General features: G+C 49.4%; 2 protein-coding genes across 3 annotated transcripts in view; one reads left to right on the top strand and one right to left on the bottom strand.

Annotated features, from left to right (window-relative positions):
• Positions 1 to 1,221: 1,221 nt before the first annotated feature.
• On the bottom strand, positions 1,222 to 3,030 carry CENPBD1 (Putative CENPB DNA-binding domain-containing protein 1; the record flags this gene model as incomplete). Its single annotated transcript, XM_017871017.1, is given in 3 exon segments — positions 1,222 to 2,835; positions 2,837 to 2,901; positions 2,904 to 3,030. Coding segments are annotated over 3 exon segments (564 nt in total), but the record flags the coding sequence as incomplete, so codon positions are not given.
• Positions 3,025 to 18,412, top strand: part of LOC108529018 (AFG3-like protein 1) — a 34,745-nt gene continuing 19,357 nt past the window's right edge. For both annotated transcript variants that reach the window (XR_001885382.1, XM_017871043.1), the window contains exons 1-7: positions 3,025 to 3,849; positions 9,072 to 9,159; positions 10,753 to 10,848; positions 14,067 to 14,215; positions 14,630 to 14,683; positions 16,943 to 17,011; positions 17,814 to 17,938. Coding sequence is in view for 1 of the 2 variants with exons in the window: in XM_017871043.1 (XP_017726532.1) it covers positions 3,454 to 3,849; positions 9,072 to 9,159; positions 10,753 to 10,848; positions 14,067 to 14,215; positions 14,630 to 14,683; positions 16,943 to 17,011; positions 17,814 to 17,938 (977 nt within the window). In the remaining variant the exon portion in view is untranslated. The remainder of the gene's footprint in view (positions 3,850 to 9,071; positions 9,160 to 10,752; positions 10,849 to 14,066; positions 14,216 to 14,629; positions 14,684 to 16,942; positions 17,012 to 17,813; positions 17,939 to 18,412) is intronic.

The raw sequence follows: 18,412 nt of genomic DNA, 5'->3' as shown, positions 1-18,412 counted from the left end.
TACAGGCGCCCGCCACCTCGCCCGGCTAGTTTTTTGTCTTTTTTAGTAGAGACGGGGTTTCACCGTGTTAGCCAGGATGGTCTCAATCTCCTGACCTCATGATCCACCCGTCTTGGCCTCCCAAAGTGCTGGGATTACAGGTATGAGCCGCCGCGCCCGGCCTTGCTTACATTTTTATATGGTCACATTGATTAATGTTTATTTCATCTAGGTTTTAATGGCTGGAAGGGCTAGTCTCCCCTTTGCAATTTTTCTTTTTTTTTTTTTTTTGAGACGGAGTCTCGTTCTGTCACCCTGGCTGGAATGCAGTGGTGCGGTCTTGGCTTACTGCAAGCTCCACCTCCCAGGTTCATGCCATTCTACTGCCTCAGCCTCCCGAGTAGCTAGGACTACAGGTGCCCGCCACCATGCCCCTTTTTTTTGTATTTTTTTAGTAGAGACGGGGTTTCACTATGTTAGCCAGGATGGTCTCGATCTCCTGACCTTGCAATCTGCCCGCCTTGGCTTCCCAAAGTGCTGGGATTACAGGCGTGAGCCACCGTGCCTGGCCTCAAATTTTCTTTTTTAACAAACGTCTTCTGCTGGGCATGGTGGTTCACAATTTCAATCTCTGCACTTTTGGAGGCCCAGGCTAGAAGATCACTTGAGTACAGGAGTTCCAGACCAGCCTAGGCAACATACAGACTTCTTCTCTACCAAAATAATTAGCTGGGGGTGGTGGCATGTCCCTGTAGTCCCAGCACTCCAGAGGCTGAAGTGTGAGGATTGCTTGAGCTTTGGAGGTCGAGGCTACAGTGAGCCAAGATTGCGCCACTGCACTCTAGCCTGGATGATGGAGCGAGACCCTGTCTCAAAGAAAAAAAAAGTTTTCCTGGCGATTATTACACATATATGAGCTTTTCAAAGCATATATTTAAATAACATTTTGGCCGGGTGCGGTGGCTCAAGCCTGTAATCCCAGCACTTTGGGAGGCCGAGGTGGGCGGATCACAAGGTCAGGAGATCGAGACCATCCTGGCCAACACGGTGAAACCCCGTCTCTAATAAAAAATACAAAAAACTAGCCGGGCGAGGTGGCAGGCGCCTGTAGTCCCAGCTACTCGGGAGGCTGAGGCAGGAGAATGGCGTGAACCTGGGAGGCGGAGCTTGCAGTGAGCTGAGATCTGGCCAGTGCACTCCAGCTTGGGTGACAGAGCGAGACTCCGTCTCAAAAAAAAAAAAATAAATAAATAACATTTTAATGACAAAATTTGATACTCTCAAGCATCAAAATGGAAATACCAACAGCAAGGTTTCCAGGGATGTTGAACACCACAGAGCAGAGAGGCCTGCCTGGGTCTCCACTGCTGAGGTCATCATGGTGCTTCTGCTTTATTCTGATTAACTTTTGGTTACACACATTGAAAAATGACCTAAGATAGTCGTTTTGAGCAGTGCTTTTTCTCATTGTACAGCTTCTGGTAGCAGTTTATTGCATCATTGGTTGCTCTGGAAACTGAGTTTTCATCATTAGGGCTGTTACTAGCAAGGACCTGCAAGCCAGCCTCGAAATGTGAGAGGGCTGCTGACAGTCTTCCTGTGGTTAACTGCCGCAGTGCCCAGGGACCATCTTCCCTCTCCTCCTCCCCCACTGCCAGCTCCTATTCCAGCTGCATTAGTTCCTCATTTGAGAGATCTTCATGGGACTGCAGCAACTGGTCCACAGCAGCCTCAGCAACCTCTTCAAAGGCCACATTTCTGGCAAGGGTCACAATGTTTTTTTTAAGCTGTGCAATGTTATCTGCCTGGGAAAAATGCTGGGCCTGAACACACTCAGGCCAAATCTTCTCCCACACGCTGTTCATTATCGCTGGTTTGAGCTCCTCCCAAGTACGGCAGTGTTGTCCACAGCATCCATGATGCTGTAGTTTCTCCAAAATTCCCTGATCATAGCTGTATCCTCACCATCTGTTGCTTCTAGGATGTGCTCAAAAGTCCTTCTCAGTGAGCTTTGAAGGCAGAGGCTACACCTTGACACATGGGCTGGATTGAGTCAGTTGTACCGTCATGAATGTATTATACTCTTATGTTATCAGAAAGATCGCTCAAATTTACAGGGTAGCATGACGCATTGTCTAGTATGAGCAATGCTTTGTTGGTGAGATTATTTTGGGCACAGTATTTTTCAACCGCAGGGCAAAAAAAGTAAGCGAACCATTCATGAAAGACGCTCCTGGTCCCCCAAGCTTTTCTGTTGGAGCGCCAAATCACGGGCAAATTGGGCTTCAAGTACCCTTCAGAGCCCTGGGGGTTTCCGAGCGGTACACCAGTAAGGGCTTCAACTTAAAGTCCCCAGCGGCACTGCCACCAAGCAGCAGCATCAAGCGATCTTTGGATGACTTAACCCCTGGCTCAGCATTCTCTTCCTCGGAAGTGAACGTTTCTTCGGGCATTCTCTTCCGATCAAGTCCTGTCTCATCTACGTTAAAGACGCCCGGGGGCGGACTCACCTTCTTCGATGATGACGCTTTTCAGCATTTCTGTGTACATGTTCTTGTTGTCGGGAGCTGCGCTGTTCAACTTGAAGTGGGGCAAACAGTGGCGCTCCTTGAATCTCACAAGCCACCCTTTACTCATAGGAAACCTCTCCGCTTGAGAGCTTTCGCCATGTTCACGCTGTAAGTCATCGAACTTAGCCTTCTGAACGATGGCGGCGTTCAAGGGCGCATTTCGCTGCCTCTGGTCTTCCAGCCACAAGCTCAGCAGCCGCTCCACACTCTCCATCACTGCACTTCGATGGCGAGTCAACCGTGAGGCTCTCAAAGGAGTAGCTATTTGTGAACTCGCTTTGATTTTTTTCTTTACTATCTCAGATGGTCGCCACTGTAGGGACAGCAAGACCTAAGGCCTTTGCGATCTGAGCTTCTCACCCGCTTCGAATCGCCGTAACACTTCCAATTTGAGGCCGAGGGTAATCGCTTTCCGTTCCCTTTTGGCACTAGGGATGACCGTTTTATCTGTGGGCCTTTCCCAGGCATTTCTGCCTCCAAAATGTCAGAAAATCACAGCGGTCTCAAGTGCGAGAAGGCTGTGGTTCCTCTACGCCCCCCTGCAGAACTCGGTAAACAGCAACGAGGCTGCGAAGAGGCTCAGGCTGATGTCCTGGAGACGTGGACGGGTCGCCATGGGCAGGCCCAGCCCCACTGCCCAGCCCTGCTGCTTCACTGTCCACTCCGAGGAGGCCGCGCGGGTCTCCCGGTGCCGCTCCAAGTCCGCGTGCTGGGGCCGTGCGGCCGCAGGCACATACAAGCGGCCTGGGTTCTGGGGCTCCAGAGAAGGTTGCAGCCAACCAAGCAGACAAACGGAACTCCGTAAGGGGGACGTCCCGGGGCGGTTTTCTATTGCAGCGGAGGGCGGGCCGGGCGGCTGTTCGGTTTCGGGAGCTGCTTTCCATGGAGGATCCCAGAAATAAGTATGGATGCAGATGCCCGATTTAAGATAAGCCTAAAGGCGCTGGGTATTCCCTTAGCGCCCAGCTGTCTGGGCAGGACGAGGCTGCGCTCGCGATCAAACCCTCGAACTGTCAGGCGACGGTGTGGACACCCAAAACGGGGGCCCAGCCGGCGCCGCGGCTCTGCTGCGCATGCGCGAGGCCTCCCTGGGCGCGCGGGGCCGTGGGACCGCTCTCCCGTTGCGCATGCGCGCGCTCGGGCGGCGCGGGCTCCGGGTCTGGGGATGTGGTACCGGCCGCTGGCGGCGGCCGGCAGTAGAGCGGTGGCCGGGCCACTGGCCTTGCTGTGGCGATGTGGTGGTCCAGGAGGCAGCAGGACGGCCAAGACCAGCGCGAGGGCCCTGGACACGGCCCGGCAGGTGAGCGAGGAGGCGCTGTCCGCCGGTTCCGGGCGGCTGTTCTGCGCTGGACGCCGCGTGACGCCATTCGCCTGCGCCGGCCGCCGGGGAGCGCGGGAGCGCGGCGGCCCTGACCTGGTCCCCACAGTGAGGCCGACAGCCCCTGCCCGGAGCTTCCCGCCGCCCGCTTCCTCCCGGGCGCCCCCTCCGTCTCCAAACTCCTCTTCTCCCCCTGCCTCTTCCACCCACTTCTTGCGGAATTCCCGCTGTTTCCTGGATGCCCGCTCACCTCGGACATCGGAACCGGGACCTCCAGCCTCCTTGCTCGGCTCTGTAGAGAGCCGGGCGTTGAGCGGTTTGCGCTTGAGTCCCACCTGCTCGCGAACCAATTTTGTGGCCCCGCGTGCCGGCCCGTTTCCTCCTGGGCTCGGCGGCATTCGGCTGTATCCACCTCCCTGTTACTCAATGGACCAGATACGATAAGAGGCGTGAAAGGGTTTTGCAAACTGTTCTTCATTCAGCGACCAGTCACTGTCGTAACAGCTAATACTGAGAGCGAAGGGCTTTACGCGGATTGTCTGTCTTACACCCGCCCTGTAGGTAGATATGGCTGTAACCCTATTGTAATTTATTGTATTATTTTTAAAATTTGGGAGCGGGGCCGGCGTCTCGCTGTGTTGTCTAGGCTGGAATCGAACTCGTGGGCACAAGCGATTCTCCTGTCTCAGCCTCTGGAGTAGCTGGGACTACAGGCTTGAGCCACCGTGCCCTGCTGATAACCCTGTTTTTTATAGGGTTGTGGTCTAAGGCCGGGAATAGTCTATATTTTAAGATTGCTTTATTTTTATATTGATACATCCCAGTGGGCAGCAGTAAAGTTGAATTTTTTTTTTTCTAATGCAGAGTTTTGAATTTTGATCCCAGAAAGCTGTCATGGTTTTCAGACAGTAGTAAAATAAGAAGAAGGGTTCCGTGAGTATTTCTGTCCTGTCTTCAGGAATGAACTTTCCCTTAATCTCCATTCGTTTGGGAAACTGTATGATGGTTTTGTTTCTAGCAATATGAGCGAAAGCCGTCTTTCACCTGTGGCCATGTGGCATCAGCATTGCAGAGGCCCTCCTGGTTGTTAACACATGTTGAAAGTCAGCAATATACAATATCAGTGTGTACAGCCTAATACAGCCCAGGAGAGTTTTGAATCATTGAACTGCTATAGACCCCTTTATGAAGGGAGGACGGACGTTGAGTGATCTTTGAGTTCCTTCCCAGGCTGGGTCTTTCATCTGTATCTCATTTACTAGAGATAGATGTGTTAATCATCTACCAGGGAATGTCTTGGTGAACACGACAGGCAAGGGCTCTGCCCCACTGGCTTGCTCTCGTTTGAGAGCTTAATGACTTGTGGACTGAGGGTGACATGCAGAAGTTGGAGAGGTGGCAGCAATTTGCTTCTTTTTTTTTTTTTTGAGATGGAGTTTCCCTCTTGTTGCCCATGGCGTAATCTCGGCTCACCGCACTCCGGCTCCCAGGTTCAAGCGATTCTCCTGCCTCAGCCTCCCAAGTAGCTGGGATTACAGGCGCATGCCACCACACCCAGCTGATTTTGTATTTTTAGTAGAGACGGCCGGGCACAGTGGCTTGCGCCTGTAATCCCAGCACTTTGGGAGGCCGAGTTGGGTGGATCACCTGAGGCGGGGAGTTGGAGACCAGCCTGACCAATGTGGAGAAACCCCGTATCTACTAAAAAGATAAAATTAGCCCGCGTGGTGGCATGCGCTTGTAATCCCAGTTTCTCGGGAGGCTGAGGCAGGAGAATTGCTTGAACCTGGGAGGCGGAGGTTACGGTGAGCCAAGGTTGCACGGTTGCACTCCAGCCTGGGAGTGAGACTCCGTCTCAAAAGAAAAGAAAACAAAAAAAACACCCTAACAGCTCTCCTCATGGATGCTTATGTTGTGTAGGCTTCCATGCAGTCATCTTTCATTCATTGAGCTACCTACTTTATACTTGTTCTCATGGAGTTTACGTGCTGTGCACGGAGGAACCGGACAATAAATAAGCAAGTATTAGGCATGTAAGGAAAAGGAAACAGAGTAAAGAAAATAGAAAATGAAGAAAGGGAATGGAGGAGGGATAAACCCTGTTACTTGTGTCCCCTGCAGGAAGTGAGGGATTGAGATGAGCTTGCTCGGAAGATGGAATAGAAAGTGCCCTGCCCTGCCGGGCGCGGTGGCTCAAGCCTGTAATCCCAGCACTTTGGGAGGCCGAGACGGGCGGATCACGAGGTCAGGAGATCCAGACCATCCTGGCTAATACGGTGAAACCCCGTCTCTACTTAAAATACAAAAAACTAGCCGGGCGACGAGGCGGGCGCCTGTAGTCCCAGCTACTCGGGAGGCTGAGGCAGGAGAGTGGCGTAAACCCGGGAGGCGGAGCTTGCAGTGAGCTGAGATCCGGCCACTGCACTCCAGCCTGGGTGGCAGAGCAAGACTCTGTCTCAAAAAAAAAAAAAAAAGAAAGTGCCCTGCCTTAGGGTAGGTCCAGCCTTGTATTTGTGTGATCAGCATGAGGAAGAGGTTAGTGAGAGACAGTAAGGCCAAGGAGGGGCAGGGCCTCATAGACCTGCTGAGGTTGCACCTGTGTGCTGTGTGTGAGTCTGTGGGACCCAGAATAAGGGTCAATTCATTTATGGTCTGACTGGAAAGAGGACAGCAGCACTTTGCCCTGTTTAAGGGAGTTTGTGTTTTGCCCACCTTCACATCTTGGCTTTGCATATACAAAAACTAATTTAGCAAGATTATCTACTGTGAGCTGTGAACTGACTTGCAGAAAACTCCAAGAAGGAATGGTAGACTCCTGTCTCAGTGTTTACGTTTACTGTGAGAACTACATCTGACTTAACCAGATTGTGTGCTAACCAAATCACAAAAGGACTAAATTGTGAATTAAAGCAAAGGAATTGGATGTTTTATCAAGTTTTGGAAGCCTGAAGAGTCATACTTTGTACCTTCAGGGCTGTAGGCTACCTGGTATCTACCCGGCCGCCACGACCAGCACCACGCTGTCTTTGGGGTGGTCCTGGAAAAGCCCTGGAAGATTGGGGCATCAAAATTCTCATTGCACACCTCAGCGACCAGCTGTCTTCAGGCACTCACATTACCTCTCAATTTCTACTTTCTCAGATGAGCAGTGGGGATCAAGTGAGGTAAGAGGCACTTGGCACCCTACAATGTGCAGTACGACCGCCTTCTGTTCTTTGCGTAGGTTTCCTGTTGACCCACGCCTTGGGTTCCAAACCCCCATTGGGGAAACACACATTCGTGGGACCCTTGGAGAGTCGTTGCTCGCACTGTGTCGGGTGCTGGGATGGCTGCTGCAGATGGATTTCATGCACAATGCAGGAGCCTTTGCTAGCCCCACAGCCTTTACTGTCAGCATTCTCTTTCTGAGTTGCTTTTTTTTTTTCTCCTGATTTTAATATCTTTTTCATAGCATGTCTTACTTTTTAGTCTACTGTGGTCTTTTACAGGGATATTTGAATAATGTAGTTAATTAGAAAGTTATTAATGGGGGAATGAGTTTACTTTAGGGTAATAGCCTACAGAGTCAGCATCACCCTGAATGTTGACACAGCTGAAATAACATAGGTATTACGTCAACTATGGGTCTTGTTTCATTATAACAAAATATTGGAGGCTCACGGCTATCATCCCAGCAGTTTGGGAGGCTGAGGCAGGTAGATCACCTGAGGTCAGGAGTTCAAGACCAGCCTGACCAATATGGGGAAACCCTGTCTCTAATAAAAATACAAAAATTAGCCAGCATGGTGGTGTGCACCTGTAATCCCAGTACTTGGAAGATAGGGAGAATCGCTTGAACCCAGGAGGCAGAGGTTGCAGTGAGCTGAGATCACGCCACCGTAGTCCAGCCTGGGTGACAGAGGAAGACTATCTCAAAAATAAATAAATAAATAAAATATTGGGGACAATATAAATTCACTGGTTATGTTGGGATTTTGTTGGATACAGTTAGTACTGGGTTATTGAGTACTTAGATTTTGTTTTTTTATATATATATTTGTGTGTGTGTGTGTGTATGTGTATTTTTTAGACAGAGCCTCACTGTCGCCAGGCTGGAGTGCAGTGGCACGATCTTGGCCTACTGCAACGTCCACCTCCCAGGTTCAAGCAATTCTCCTACCTTAGCCTCCCGAGTAATTGGGAATACAGGTGCCCACCTCCATGCCCGGCTAATTTTTGTATTTTTAGTACAGACAGAGTTTCACCATGTTGGCCAGGCTGGTCTTGAACTCCTGACCTCACGTGATCCTCCTGCCTCAGCCTCCCAAAGTGCTGAGATTACAGACATGAGCCACGGCACCTGGTGGATGTTTTCCTCCTTGAAGACTGAAGAAAATACAGAGCTGCTGGAAAAATTGTTTTCTTGGCCTGACAAAAACTTACCTCTTGCTGGATGCCATATTACCTGCCTGTTGTCCCTGCTGTGAATAGCCGCTGCACTCCAATGAGACTCCATCTTAAAAAAAAAAAAAAAAAAAGGCTGGTCTCACGCCTGTGATCCCAGCTCTTTGGGAGGTGAAAGTGGGCAGATCACCTGAGGTGAGGAGTTCGAGACCAGCCTAACCAACATGGTGAAACTCCATCTCTACTAAAAATACAAAAATTAGCCAGGCAAGGTGGTGGGCGCCTGTAATCCCAGCTACTTGGGAGACTGAGGCAGGAGAATGGCGTGAACCCTGGAGGCGGAGGTTGCAGTGAGCTGAGGTCACACCACTGCACTCCGGCCTAGGCAAGAGCAAAACTCGGTCTCATAAAAAAAAAAGAAAGAAAAGAAAATAAATTAACCTCTTGGTTGACTGAAGATGAATCACAGTGTATTTCAGTATTTAAATTTTACACATTTATATGTTTTAGTCTTACAGTCTTGTTTTTGAAGCTGCAATATTTTAAGTTACTAAATAAAATTGCCTCAGTTTCTTAGCCATGTTTTTTGTTTTTTTGGGGAGCTTTTTGCTTGCTGTTGGAGGCTATAGCTGTAAAAATTTGCAGTGCATTTCTGCAGTGAACTTGTTCCTGTTTAGTTCTATTGAATCATATTTCTAATGGGATATTTAAGGCAATAAGCTCAGACCTCATCCTGCTTCCTGCTGTGGTTGTGGCCAGTGAGAATGTCTAGTGTTGTATTGAATAAGAAGTTGATAAGCTCATCTGGTGTCTCGTTTCAGTGCCTCCGGGGGATCCACTTTCAGAAACCGACTCTGCAGGCGAGATCAACGTTTTTTTCCTGGTGGCTGTGTTCAAAACCACCCAAAGGTACCTGTCTTTCATCCACCATCATTAGCAGCATGAGGTTTACAGGAACTGAGTGTGACTTTTACAGTGAGTGACCAGGGGGTGAGGATCAAGACAGCTCGGCATACCCCACTCCACCCCGCCCCATTCTACCCCTTCCTGGCTTCCATACTGAGCCACACAACATCCACCACCTTCTCCATGTCTTTGTGGTGTTGATATCTCAGTGAAGCTGGTGAGAGAAAAGCTCTTTCCAAAGGAAGGTGCTAGATGAATCTTTTGGAAGGCATGGGAACAAACCTTGGTTTCTGCATATCTTACTCTGAGGACCAGCTAAGCCTCATGTTTGGAAAGCAGAACAAAAACAATGTTCAGACTGTCATTAGCTCAGAGCACACTTGCCCACTTGGAGTCCTTCTGTAGGCCACAGACCTGGGCTTTGTGCTTTGTGTACAGGGACAGTGTTCACTGAAGTCCCTGGAGACCCTGTGTCCCCACAGAGTAGAAGGTGCTCCCTGCACTTGCCTCATTGTTAGGACCTGAGGGCACATGCTGATTGTATGAAGCAAGAAGAGAGAGACAGGAGGAGGGAAAACTCGCCCGTCTCTCACTTTCTCTATGGCGACCTGACAGTATGGTTGCTTTTCTTTTTTTTTTTTTTTTTTTTTTTGAGACGGAGTCTCGCTCTATTGCCCCAGGCTGGAGTGCAGTGGTGTGATCACGGCTCACTGCAAGCACCGCCTCCCGGGTTCACACCATTCTCCTGCCTCAGCCTCCCAAGTAGCTGGGACTACAGGCGCCCACCACCACGCGCAGCAAATTGTTTTGTAGTTTTAGTAGAGACAGGGTTTCACCGTATTAGCCAGGATGGTCTTGATCTCCTGACCTCGTGATCTGCCCGCCTGGGCCTCCCAAAGTGCTGGGATTACAGGTGTGAGCCACTGCACCTGGCCAAGGAGTGTGTCTATGAAGACTCATGTTTGTCCTTAACATTTATGCAAATTTTTACTCCATCTTGTAATATGTTTGCCATTCCTGGGGTCCCACCTTGGCCTTCTCTGGCCTTTCATGTTGCTACTTTGCGGTTGTTGGAGTAGCACTGTATTTGTGAAGGGGACAGTGTCATAGCTTACTTGTCCTGGAACTTGTCCTGGAACATTACAGGAGGAGGCTGGTAGGTCCGTGGGTCACAAGTGTATGTAGGAGGCCAGATTTTTTGGAGGAGAGGCAGACTCTGCTTAGAACAGGTGGTTTGTGTTCCCTAGTTCTCTTGAGAAGGGAGACCACCCATACCAGTCTGCCTTATTATCATTTTCTTCCGTTCTTTCTTTCTTCTAATTACAGCCAATTTTGGGACTGTTACCCCAAAAAAGTTTGCTATTAAAGCTCAATATTAAGCCAACAAGGTGAAATTTTAGGGATTTTAGATGTGTCTGAAGCTACTTCTCACCAGTATCTTCCCAGCCTCATCCTTTTCCCGGTGTCTGTTTATTTCCAGAAGGCACTGGTGTTATTACAATTGTGTGTTGGAAAGTGTTTTCCTATTTTCTGAGTCCTCTTTCTCTGGAAAATTATATTAATTGCTTTTTGAAGTCAGACTTTGTTTTCTCTCAGAGACTGGTGAGCTAAAGAATGCCAAGCCTGGAGGAGATGGAGGCAGGAGAGGAGGGAAGCGGGATGACGTTGCCTGGTGGAGGCGGATGCAGAAGGTTTGTGTGCATTCTTGTCTGCGCCTGCTGCTGTAACAGAATACATCACACTGGATAATTTATAAACAGGATACATTTACTGCTCATGGTTGTGAAGGCTGGAGGTACAAGGTCACAATCTGGACAACATGGTGAAACCCCGTCTCTACAAAAAATACAAGAATAAGCCAGGCGTGGTGGCGTGTGCCTGTAGTCCCCGCTACTCAGGAGGCTCAGGCGGAGGATTGCATGAACGTGGGAGTCGAGGCTGTGGTGAGCCGTGGTCACACCACTGCACTCCAACCTGGGCGACGGGTTGTGAGGGCACCAATCCCACTCGTGAAGGCAGAGCCATTGGGACCTAATCCCCTCCCAGGGGTCTCATCTCTTAATACCTTCGCCTTAAGGGTTGAGTTCCAACATGGAAATTTTGGGAGAACACATAAATTCAAACCCACATCAGTCTTTCTGCTTGTTTAAAGGTGAGCTGTTGAATTAGTTCATAAGTTTCAGAGAAATTAGTTTCTAAAAATGTCCTGAGGCCGGGTGCAGTGGGTCATGCCTGTAATCCCAGCACTTTGGGAGGTGGGAGGATTACTTGAGCCTAGGAGTTCGACACCAGCCTGGGCAACATAGCGAGACCTCGTCTCTACAAAAAAAAAAAAAAAAAATTAGCCAGGCGTGCTGGCATGCACCTCTGGTCCCAGGTACTCAGGAGGCTGAGGCAGGNTTTTTTTTTTTTTTTTTTTTTTTTTTTGAGACGGAGTCTCGCTCTATTGCCCCAGGCTGGAGTGCAGTGGTGTGATCACGGCTCACTGCAAGCACCGCCTCCCGGGTTCACACCATTCTCCTGCCTCAGCCTCCCAAGTAGCTGGGACTACAGGCGCCCACCACCACGCGCAGCAAATTGTTTTGTAGTTTTAGTAGAGACAGGGTTTCACCGTATTAGCCAGGATGGTCTTGATCTCCTGACCTCGTGATCTGCCCGCCTGGGCCTCCCAAAGTGCTGGGATTACAGGTGTGAGCCACTGCGCCTGGCCAAGGAGTGTGTCTATGAAGACTCATGTTTGTCCTTAACATTTATGCAAATTTTACTCCATCTTGTAATATGTTTGCCATTCCTGGGGTCCCACCTTGGCCTTCTCTGGCCTTTCATGTTGCTACTTTGCGGTTGTTGGAGTAGCACTGTATTTGTGAAGGGGACAGTGTCATAGCTTACTTGTCCTGGAACTTGTCCTGGAACATTACAGGAGGAGGCTGGTAGGTCCGTGGGTCACAAGTGTATGTAGGAGGCCAGATTTTTTGGAGGAGAGGCAGACTCTGCTTAGAACAGGTGGTTTGTGTTCCCTAGTTCTCTTGAGAAGGGAGACCACCCATACCAGTCTGCCTTATTATCATTTTCTTCCGTTCTTTCTTTCTTCTAATTACAGCCAATTTTGGGACTGTTACCCCAAAAAAGTTTGCTATTAAAGCTCAATATTAAGCCAACAAGGTGAAATTTTAGGGATTTTAGATGTGTCTGAAGCTACTTCTCACCAGTATCTTCCCAGCCTCATCCTTTTCCCGGTGTCTGTTTATTTCCAGAAGGCACTGGTGTTATTACAATTGTGTGTTGGAAAGTGTTTTCCTATTTTCTGAGTCCTCTTTCTCTGGAAAATTATATTAATTGCTTTTGAAGTCAGACTTTGTTTTCTCTCAGAGACTGGTGAGCTAAAGAATGCCAAGCCTGGAGGAGATGGAGGCAGGAGAGGAGGGAAGCGGGATGACGTTGCCTGGTGGAGGCGGATGCAGAAGGTTTGTGTGCATTCTTGTCTGCGCCTGCTGCTGTAACAGAATACATCACACTGGATAATTTATAAACAGGATACATTTACTGCTCATGGTTGTGAAGGCTGGAGGTACAAGGTCACAATCTGGACAACATGGTGAAACCCCGTCTCTACAAAAAATACAAGAATAAGCCAGGCGTGGTGGCGTGTGCCTGTAGTCCCCGCTACTCAGGAGGCTCAGGCGGAGGATTGCATGAACGTGGGAGTCGAGGCTGTGGTGAGCCGTGGTCACACCACTGCACTCCAACCTGGGCGACGGGTTGTGAGGGCACCAATCCCACTCGTGAAGGCAGAGCCATTGGGACCTAATCCCCTCCCAGGGGTCTCATCTCTTAATACCTTCGCCTTAAGGGTTGAGTTCCAACATGGAAATTTTGGGAGAACACATAAATTCAAACCCACATCAGTCTTTCTGCTTGTTTAAAGGTGAGCTGTTGAATTAGTTCATAAGTTTCAGAGAAATTAGTTTCTAAAATGTCCTGAGGCCGGGTGCAGTGGGTCATGCCTGTAATCCCAGCACTTTGGGAGGTGGGAGGATTACTTGAGCCTAGGAGTTCGACACCAGCCTGGGCAACATAGCGAGACCTCGTCTCTACAAAAAAAAAAAAAAAAAAATTAGCCAGGCGTGCTGGCATGCACCTCTGGTCCCAGGTACTCAGGAGGCTGAGGCAGGAGGATTGCTTGAGCCCGGAAACTTGAGGCTGCAGTAAACCATGATCGCGTGACTGCACTCCAGCCTGGGTGACCAAGTAAGATCCTGTCTCAAAAAAAAAAAAAAAAAATGCTGAGATTTCTATCTGGATTTTATTATTATTATTATTTTTTGAGATAAGGTCTCACTCTGTCATCCAGGCTAGAGTACAGGGATACGATCAGATGCGATCACTGCTCACTGTAGCCTTGACCTCCCAGGCTCAGATGATTCTCCCACCTCAGCCTCTAGAGCAGCTGAGACCACAGGCTTGCACCACCACTCCTGGCTCATTTTTTAAAAATATTTTGTAGAGACGGGGTCTCCCGAGGTTGCCCAGGCTGGTCTCAAACTCATGGGCTCAAGCAATCCTCTCACCTCGGCCTCCTTGAGTGCTGGGACTACAGACGTGAGTCACCATGCCTGGCCTCTATCTGGATTTTAACCGACTCACAGAAGAGATAACCCCAGCAACAGGGGCTCAAACACAGCTCTATGTGGGCTTCCTGCTTCTCCTGGGGCGTCCGGTGAGCTGCGGCTTTCAGTATGTTTCTACGCCACGTGAAGATCTTTCCTCATGAGAGGAGCTGAGGCTACGTTGTGTAGGGTCAGGAGAGGGGGGTTGGAAAACTTTTCTAATAACATCTGAAAAAGGAAATAGCCATTTTCATGAAGAGACTACCTTCATTTAACTGGAAAATGTGTTTTCTTTTCCCACAGGGGACTTCCCCTGGGATGACAAGGATTTCCGCAGTCTGGCCCTTTCGGGGGCAGGTGTTGCCATGGGATTTTTCTACCTCTATTTTCGAGATCCTGGAAGAGAAATCACTTGGAAGCACTTTGTACAGTATTACCTGGCCAGAGGTCTGGTGAGAGGCATTTGTAGTTTACCTACCTGGGAAGGAGTCCACTGTAGTGGTGTACACGTGGTCTGCAATGCCCGTAAGAAGCTGTGAGCTCTGAGGCCTGGGTTGAAAACGCGTTGTGTGGTAGGTGTGCTGGGCAGTCCCACCCTCTGGTCATAGATGAGACACAGTTTTACTTTTCCCAGGAGTGACCCCAACAGAAGGTGAGTAAGACACAGTTTTGCTTTTCCCAGGAGTGACCCCAACAGAAGGTGAGGAAGGTGAGGAAGCTCATTTTCGTGCTAGGTGGAAGCTTACGTAACACCCTGGCTTTTTGTTTTTTTTTTTTAGCTTCAGCTTCTGTAAGTTCTGCTTGTCTGTGTCTGTTTATCATCCAGTGTCAATTTCATATCTAATTCAGATCTTTTCTTTCCCTAGTGTACCCGGTCCCCTCCTGCACCCCCGTCCCCTGCTGAGTGGCCCTGGATAGCGGTAGGGGGCTTTGTGTCTGTGCACAGGGGCATATGGCACCAGCAAGCCTCCGCCTGTCCTTCACCGGGCCTGGGTCTGTCAGGTTGCTGAAGGCAGGTGAAGCACTGCTCAGGCTTTAGTGTAAAGTTACATGAGAGCAAGTGCTGTGCTTCTCAGTTGCCCTCAGAAAGATGTTTGTTAAGTGATGCAGTGTTAAGATCTGAACTTCTTTCTGTAGGAGAGTCTTGTTTTCCCACCAGGGTTTGTGGCTAAGGCCTTTTTTTTTTTTTTTTTTTTTTTTTTTTGAGACAGGGTCTTGCTCTGTCACCCAGGCTGGAGTGCAGTGGTGTGAAGTCTCGACCTTCTGGTTCCAAGCCAGCCTCCCACCTCAGCCTTCTGAGTGTCTGGGACTATAAAAAACATAATTTTTTTCTTTTTTTTTTTTTGGAGATGGAGTCTCATTGTGTCGCCCTGGCTGGAGTACAGTGGCGTGATCTCTATTCACTGCAACCTCCACCTCCCTGGTTCAAGTGATTCTCCTGCCTCAGCCTCCAGAGTAGCTGGGATTACAGGTGCACGTCACCACGCCTCCACGGGAGGTGGAGGTTGCTAATTTTTTGTATTTTAGTAGAGACAGGGTTTCACTGTGTTGCCCAGGCTGGTCTCGAACTCCTGAGCTCAGGCAATCCTCCTGCTTTGGCCTCCCAAAGTGCCAGGATTACAGGCGTGAGCTACTGTGCCCGGCCCGCAATTTCTTTTTTTAGTGACAGTGTCTCCGTATGTTGCCCAGGCTGGTCTCAGACTCCTGGGCTCGAGTGATGCTCCCACTTCGGCCTCCTGAAGTGCTGCAATTATAGTTGTGAACCACCACCCAAGGCCTTTTTGTCTGGCCACAGGGCACACAGCTGTCTTCAGAGAGGTCCGTGACGACTCCTTATGGGAGGAGGGGAGAGCTGCTGCAGCCCCTCTCTGCCGTTCACACACAGCTGCTGCCGTGAGGAGGGGTGAGACAGATAATTTGGCCCACGATGCCTGCTGGTGTGTGGGTTCTGGACAGATCCCAGAGCTTCTGCGAGGGCCTTTTCAGGTGTCTGATACGCTGACCGTGCCACGGTTGTGGTGTTAGGTTCGAGACACACCTGTCATAAACACGTTCATGTTGGTCGCGTGACCCTGAGTAGTCAAGAAAAGTTGTGTCGTGGTTTCCGTTTCTGTGGAGGGGAAAGAGCAACGCTGTCGTCATCATACCTGACGAAATGGCTGCCCCCTCACGAGCTTTTGCTGCACACCGGCTCTCAGGCTGCGTTTGCCGCTGGGTGGCTGCATGGAGGCCTTTGGGGTTGCGTTTTCATTCTTGGCACCATTTTCTTGTGCTATCTGCAGCTGTGTGGGCGAAATGTTTCTGGATGAGTTCTGGAAGACTTTGCTGTATTATCAGTCTGAGACTTCTATACCTTTTAGATTTTTTTTTTTTTTTTTTTTTCAGATGGAGCCTCACTCTTTTGCCCAGGCTGGAGTGCAGTGTGCAATATTGGCTCACTGCCACTGCCGCCTCCCAGGTTCAAGCAGTTCTCCCTGCCTCAGCCTCTTGAGTAGCTGGGATTACAGGCGCGCACCACCACATCCGACTAATATTTGTATTTTTGGTAGAGACAGGGTTTCACCATGTTGGCCAGGCTGGTCTCGAACTCCTGGTCTCAAATGATCCACCCTCCTCAGCCGCCCAAAGGGCTGGGATTATAAGTCTGAGCCACCGCACCTGGCCTTCCTTTTAGGTTTCAAGTCACTCTGGAGTCTTTGGTGCTCGGATCTCAGATGTACCAGGTCTGAGCCACCGTGCCTGGCCTTCCTTTTAGATTTTTAAGTCACTCTGGAATCTTTGGTGCTCAGATGTCCCAGGTCTGAGCCACCATGCCCAGCCTTCCTTTTAGGTTTTAAGTTACTCCGGAATCTTTGGTGCTCTGGAATCTTTGGTGCTCAGATCTCAGATGTACCAATTTGTAAATCCTCTGAATTACATGCACAGGCCAGGCTAGAAATGTCCAAATCAGTCGGAAAACAAAACTCGGATCTGCACAGCAGAGTGGATGCAGCTTCTCAGACACTGTCAGAGTCTCGGTCTGCACTGTGGGACTAGTCTGAGGATGAGGCCTGAGGTTTAGTATCGAATATGATACTCACTGCTTTAGCCGTGGGCTGGTCTGAGGGTGAGGCCCTGTTTACTGTTGAATATCATACTCACTGCTTTAGCCGTGCTAATTATATTTTTCTTTTTCCCAGGTGGACCGGCTGGAAGTCGTGAACAAACAGTTTGTGCGTGTTATTCCTGCCCCTGGGACCTCTTCTGAGGTGAGGAGTGAGTTTGAGGCTGAGTACTCCAGACATAAGTTTTTTTCAGTAAAATACTCCCTTAGTATCCATCAACTACTCTTTAATGTGATTTTTTTTCTCATTGGCATGTGTCAATAACAAAGCTTTCCAAGTAGGACAGGAGCCCTTATAAGACTAACTAGGATTCAGATTTGCCAAGCAGTGTCTGAGAGCAGCTTACCGAGAATTGTAGGGAGAGAAGAGACAAAAATAAAAGAGTGAAAAGCAAAAAGGAACGGCTGGGCGTGGTGGCTCGTGCCTGTAATCCCAGCACTTTGGCAGACAGGTGGGCAGATCACTTGAGGCCAGGAGTTCAAGACTTGCCTGGCCAACATGGTGAAACCCCATCTTTACTAACAATACAATGATTAGCCGGGAATGGTGGCCTGTGCCTGTAATCCCAGTTACTCGGGAGGTTGAGGCATGAGAATTGCTTGAACCCGGGAGGTGGAGGTCACAGTAAGCCAAGACCATCCCACTGCACTTCAGCCTGGGCGGCAGAGGGAGACTGTCTCAAAAAGAAAAAGAGACAGAGACACACCCCAGCAGTCGTTGGACATTTTACACTTTTGTCTGGAACTTAAAGACTGTAATTCCGTGAGGCCATAACCAGAGTTTTCTGCTGTTAGTAGAGTTTCCCTTGGAGCTAGCCTCGGCACAGGCCTCGTCCATGTTGTGGAGATGAAGGCTAGGAGAAGAGGCAGTGGGAGGTGCATGTGTGAGGGTGGGGCTCAGTGTGGGACACAGTGATGCACCCTAAGCTTGCTCTTGCTCTCTGCAGAAGTTCGTGTGGTTTAACATTGGCAGTGTTGACACCTTTGAGCGGAATCTGGAGTCTGCTCAGTGGGAGCTGGGGATCGAGCCCCTCAACCAGGCAGCAGTGGTCTACACCAATGAGAGTCACGGGTGAGGAGGATGGTGAAGGGCCTCTGTTTGAACACAAAACAAAAATGCAATGTTGAACCTGTTTTGGAATGTGTTTCTCAAACTTACAAGCATCTATAATAAGCAATGTCTGTAGTAAAAAATGTATATATATACTTTTTTATATATATATGTGTGTGTGTATATATGTGTGTATATATATATGTTTTTTACTCTGTTTTTCATGAGAAGAGAATTGAAGCAGGGAAATATTTGGCTACACAGCCTTAAAAAAGAAAACCAGTCGTTTGGGTGTCATCGTTGTAGCAGAAATTCCCTGAAGTCCTGTAGGAAGCCTTCCACAATTGGCTGTGCAGCAGGATCACTACGGGAGCGCTATTAAAATGCTCTTCTGGCATTTCTACCTGCCACTCCAGAACTGTCGAATTAATGTCCAGAGGTGGGGCTTGTGCACCTGTGACTTCCCCAGACTCCCTGTTGGGCAGCCCTGACCCA

This window comes from Rhinopithecus bieti, unplaced genomic scaffold (assembly GCF_001698545.2).
Source record: "Rhinopithecus bieti isolate Rb0 unplaced genomic scaffold, ASM169854v2 scaffold_1037, whole genome shotgun sequence".
Lineage (NCBI taxonomy): Eukaryota > Metazoa > Chordata > Mammalia > Primates > Cercopithecidae > Rhinopithecus > Rhinopithecus bieti.
This window is presented reverse-complemented; position numbering and strand designations above follow the sequence as displayed.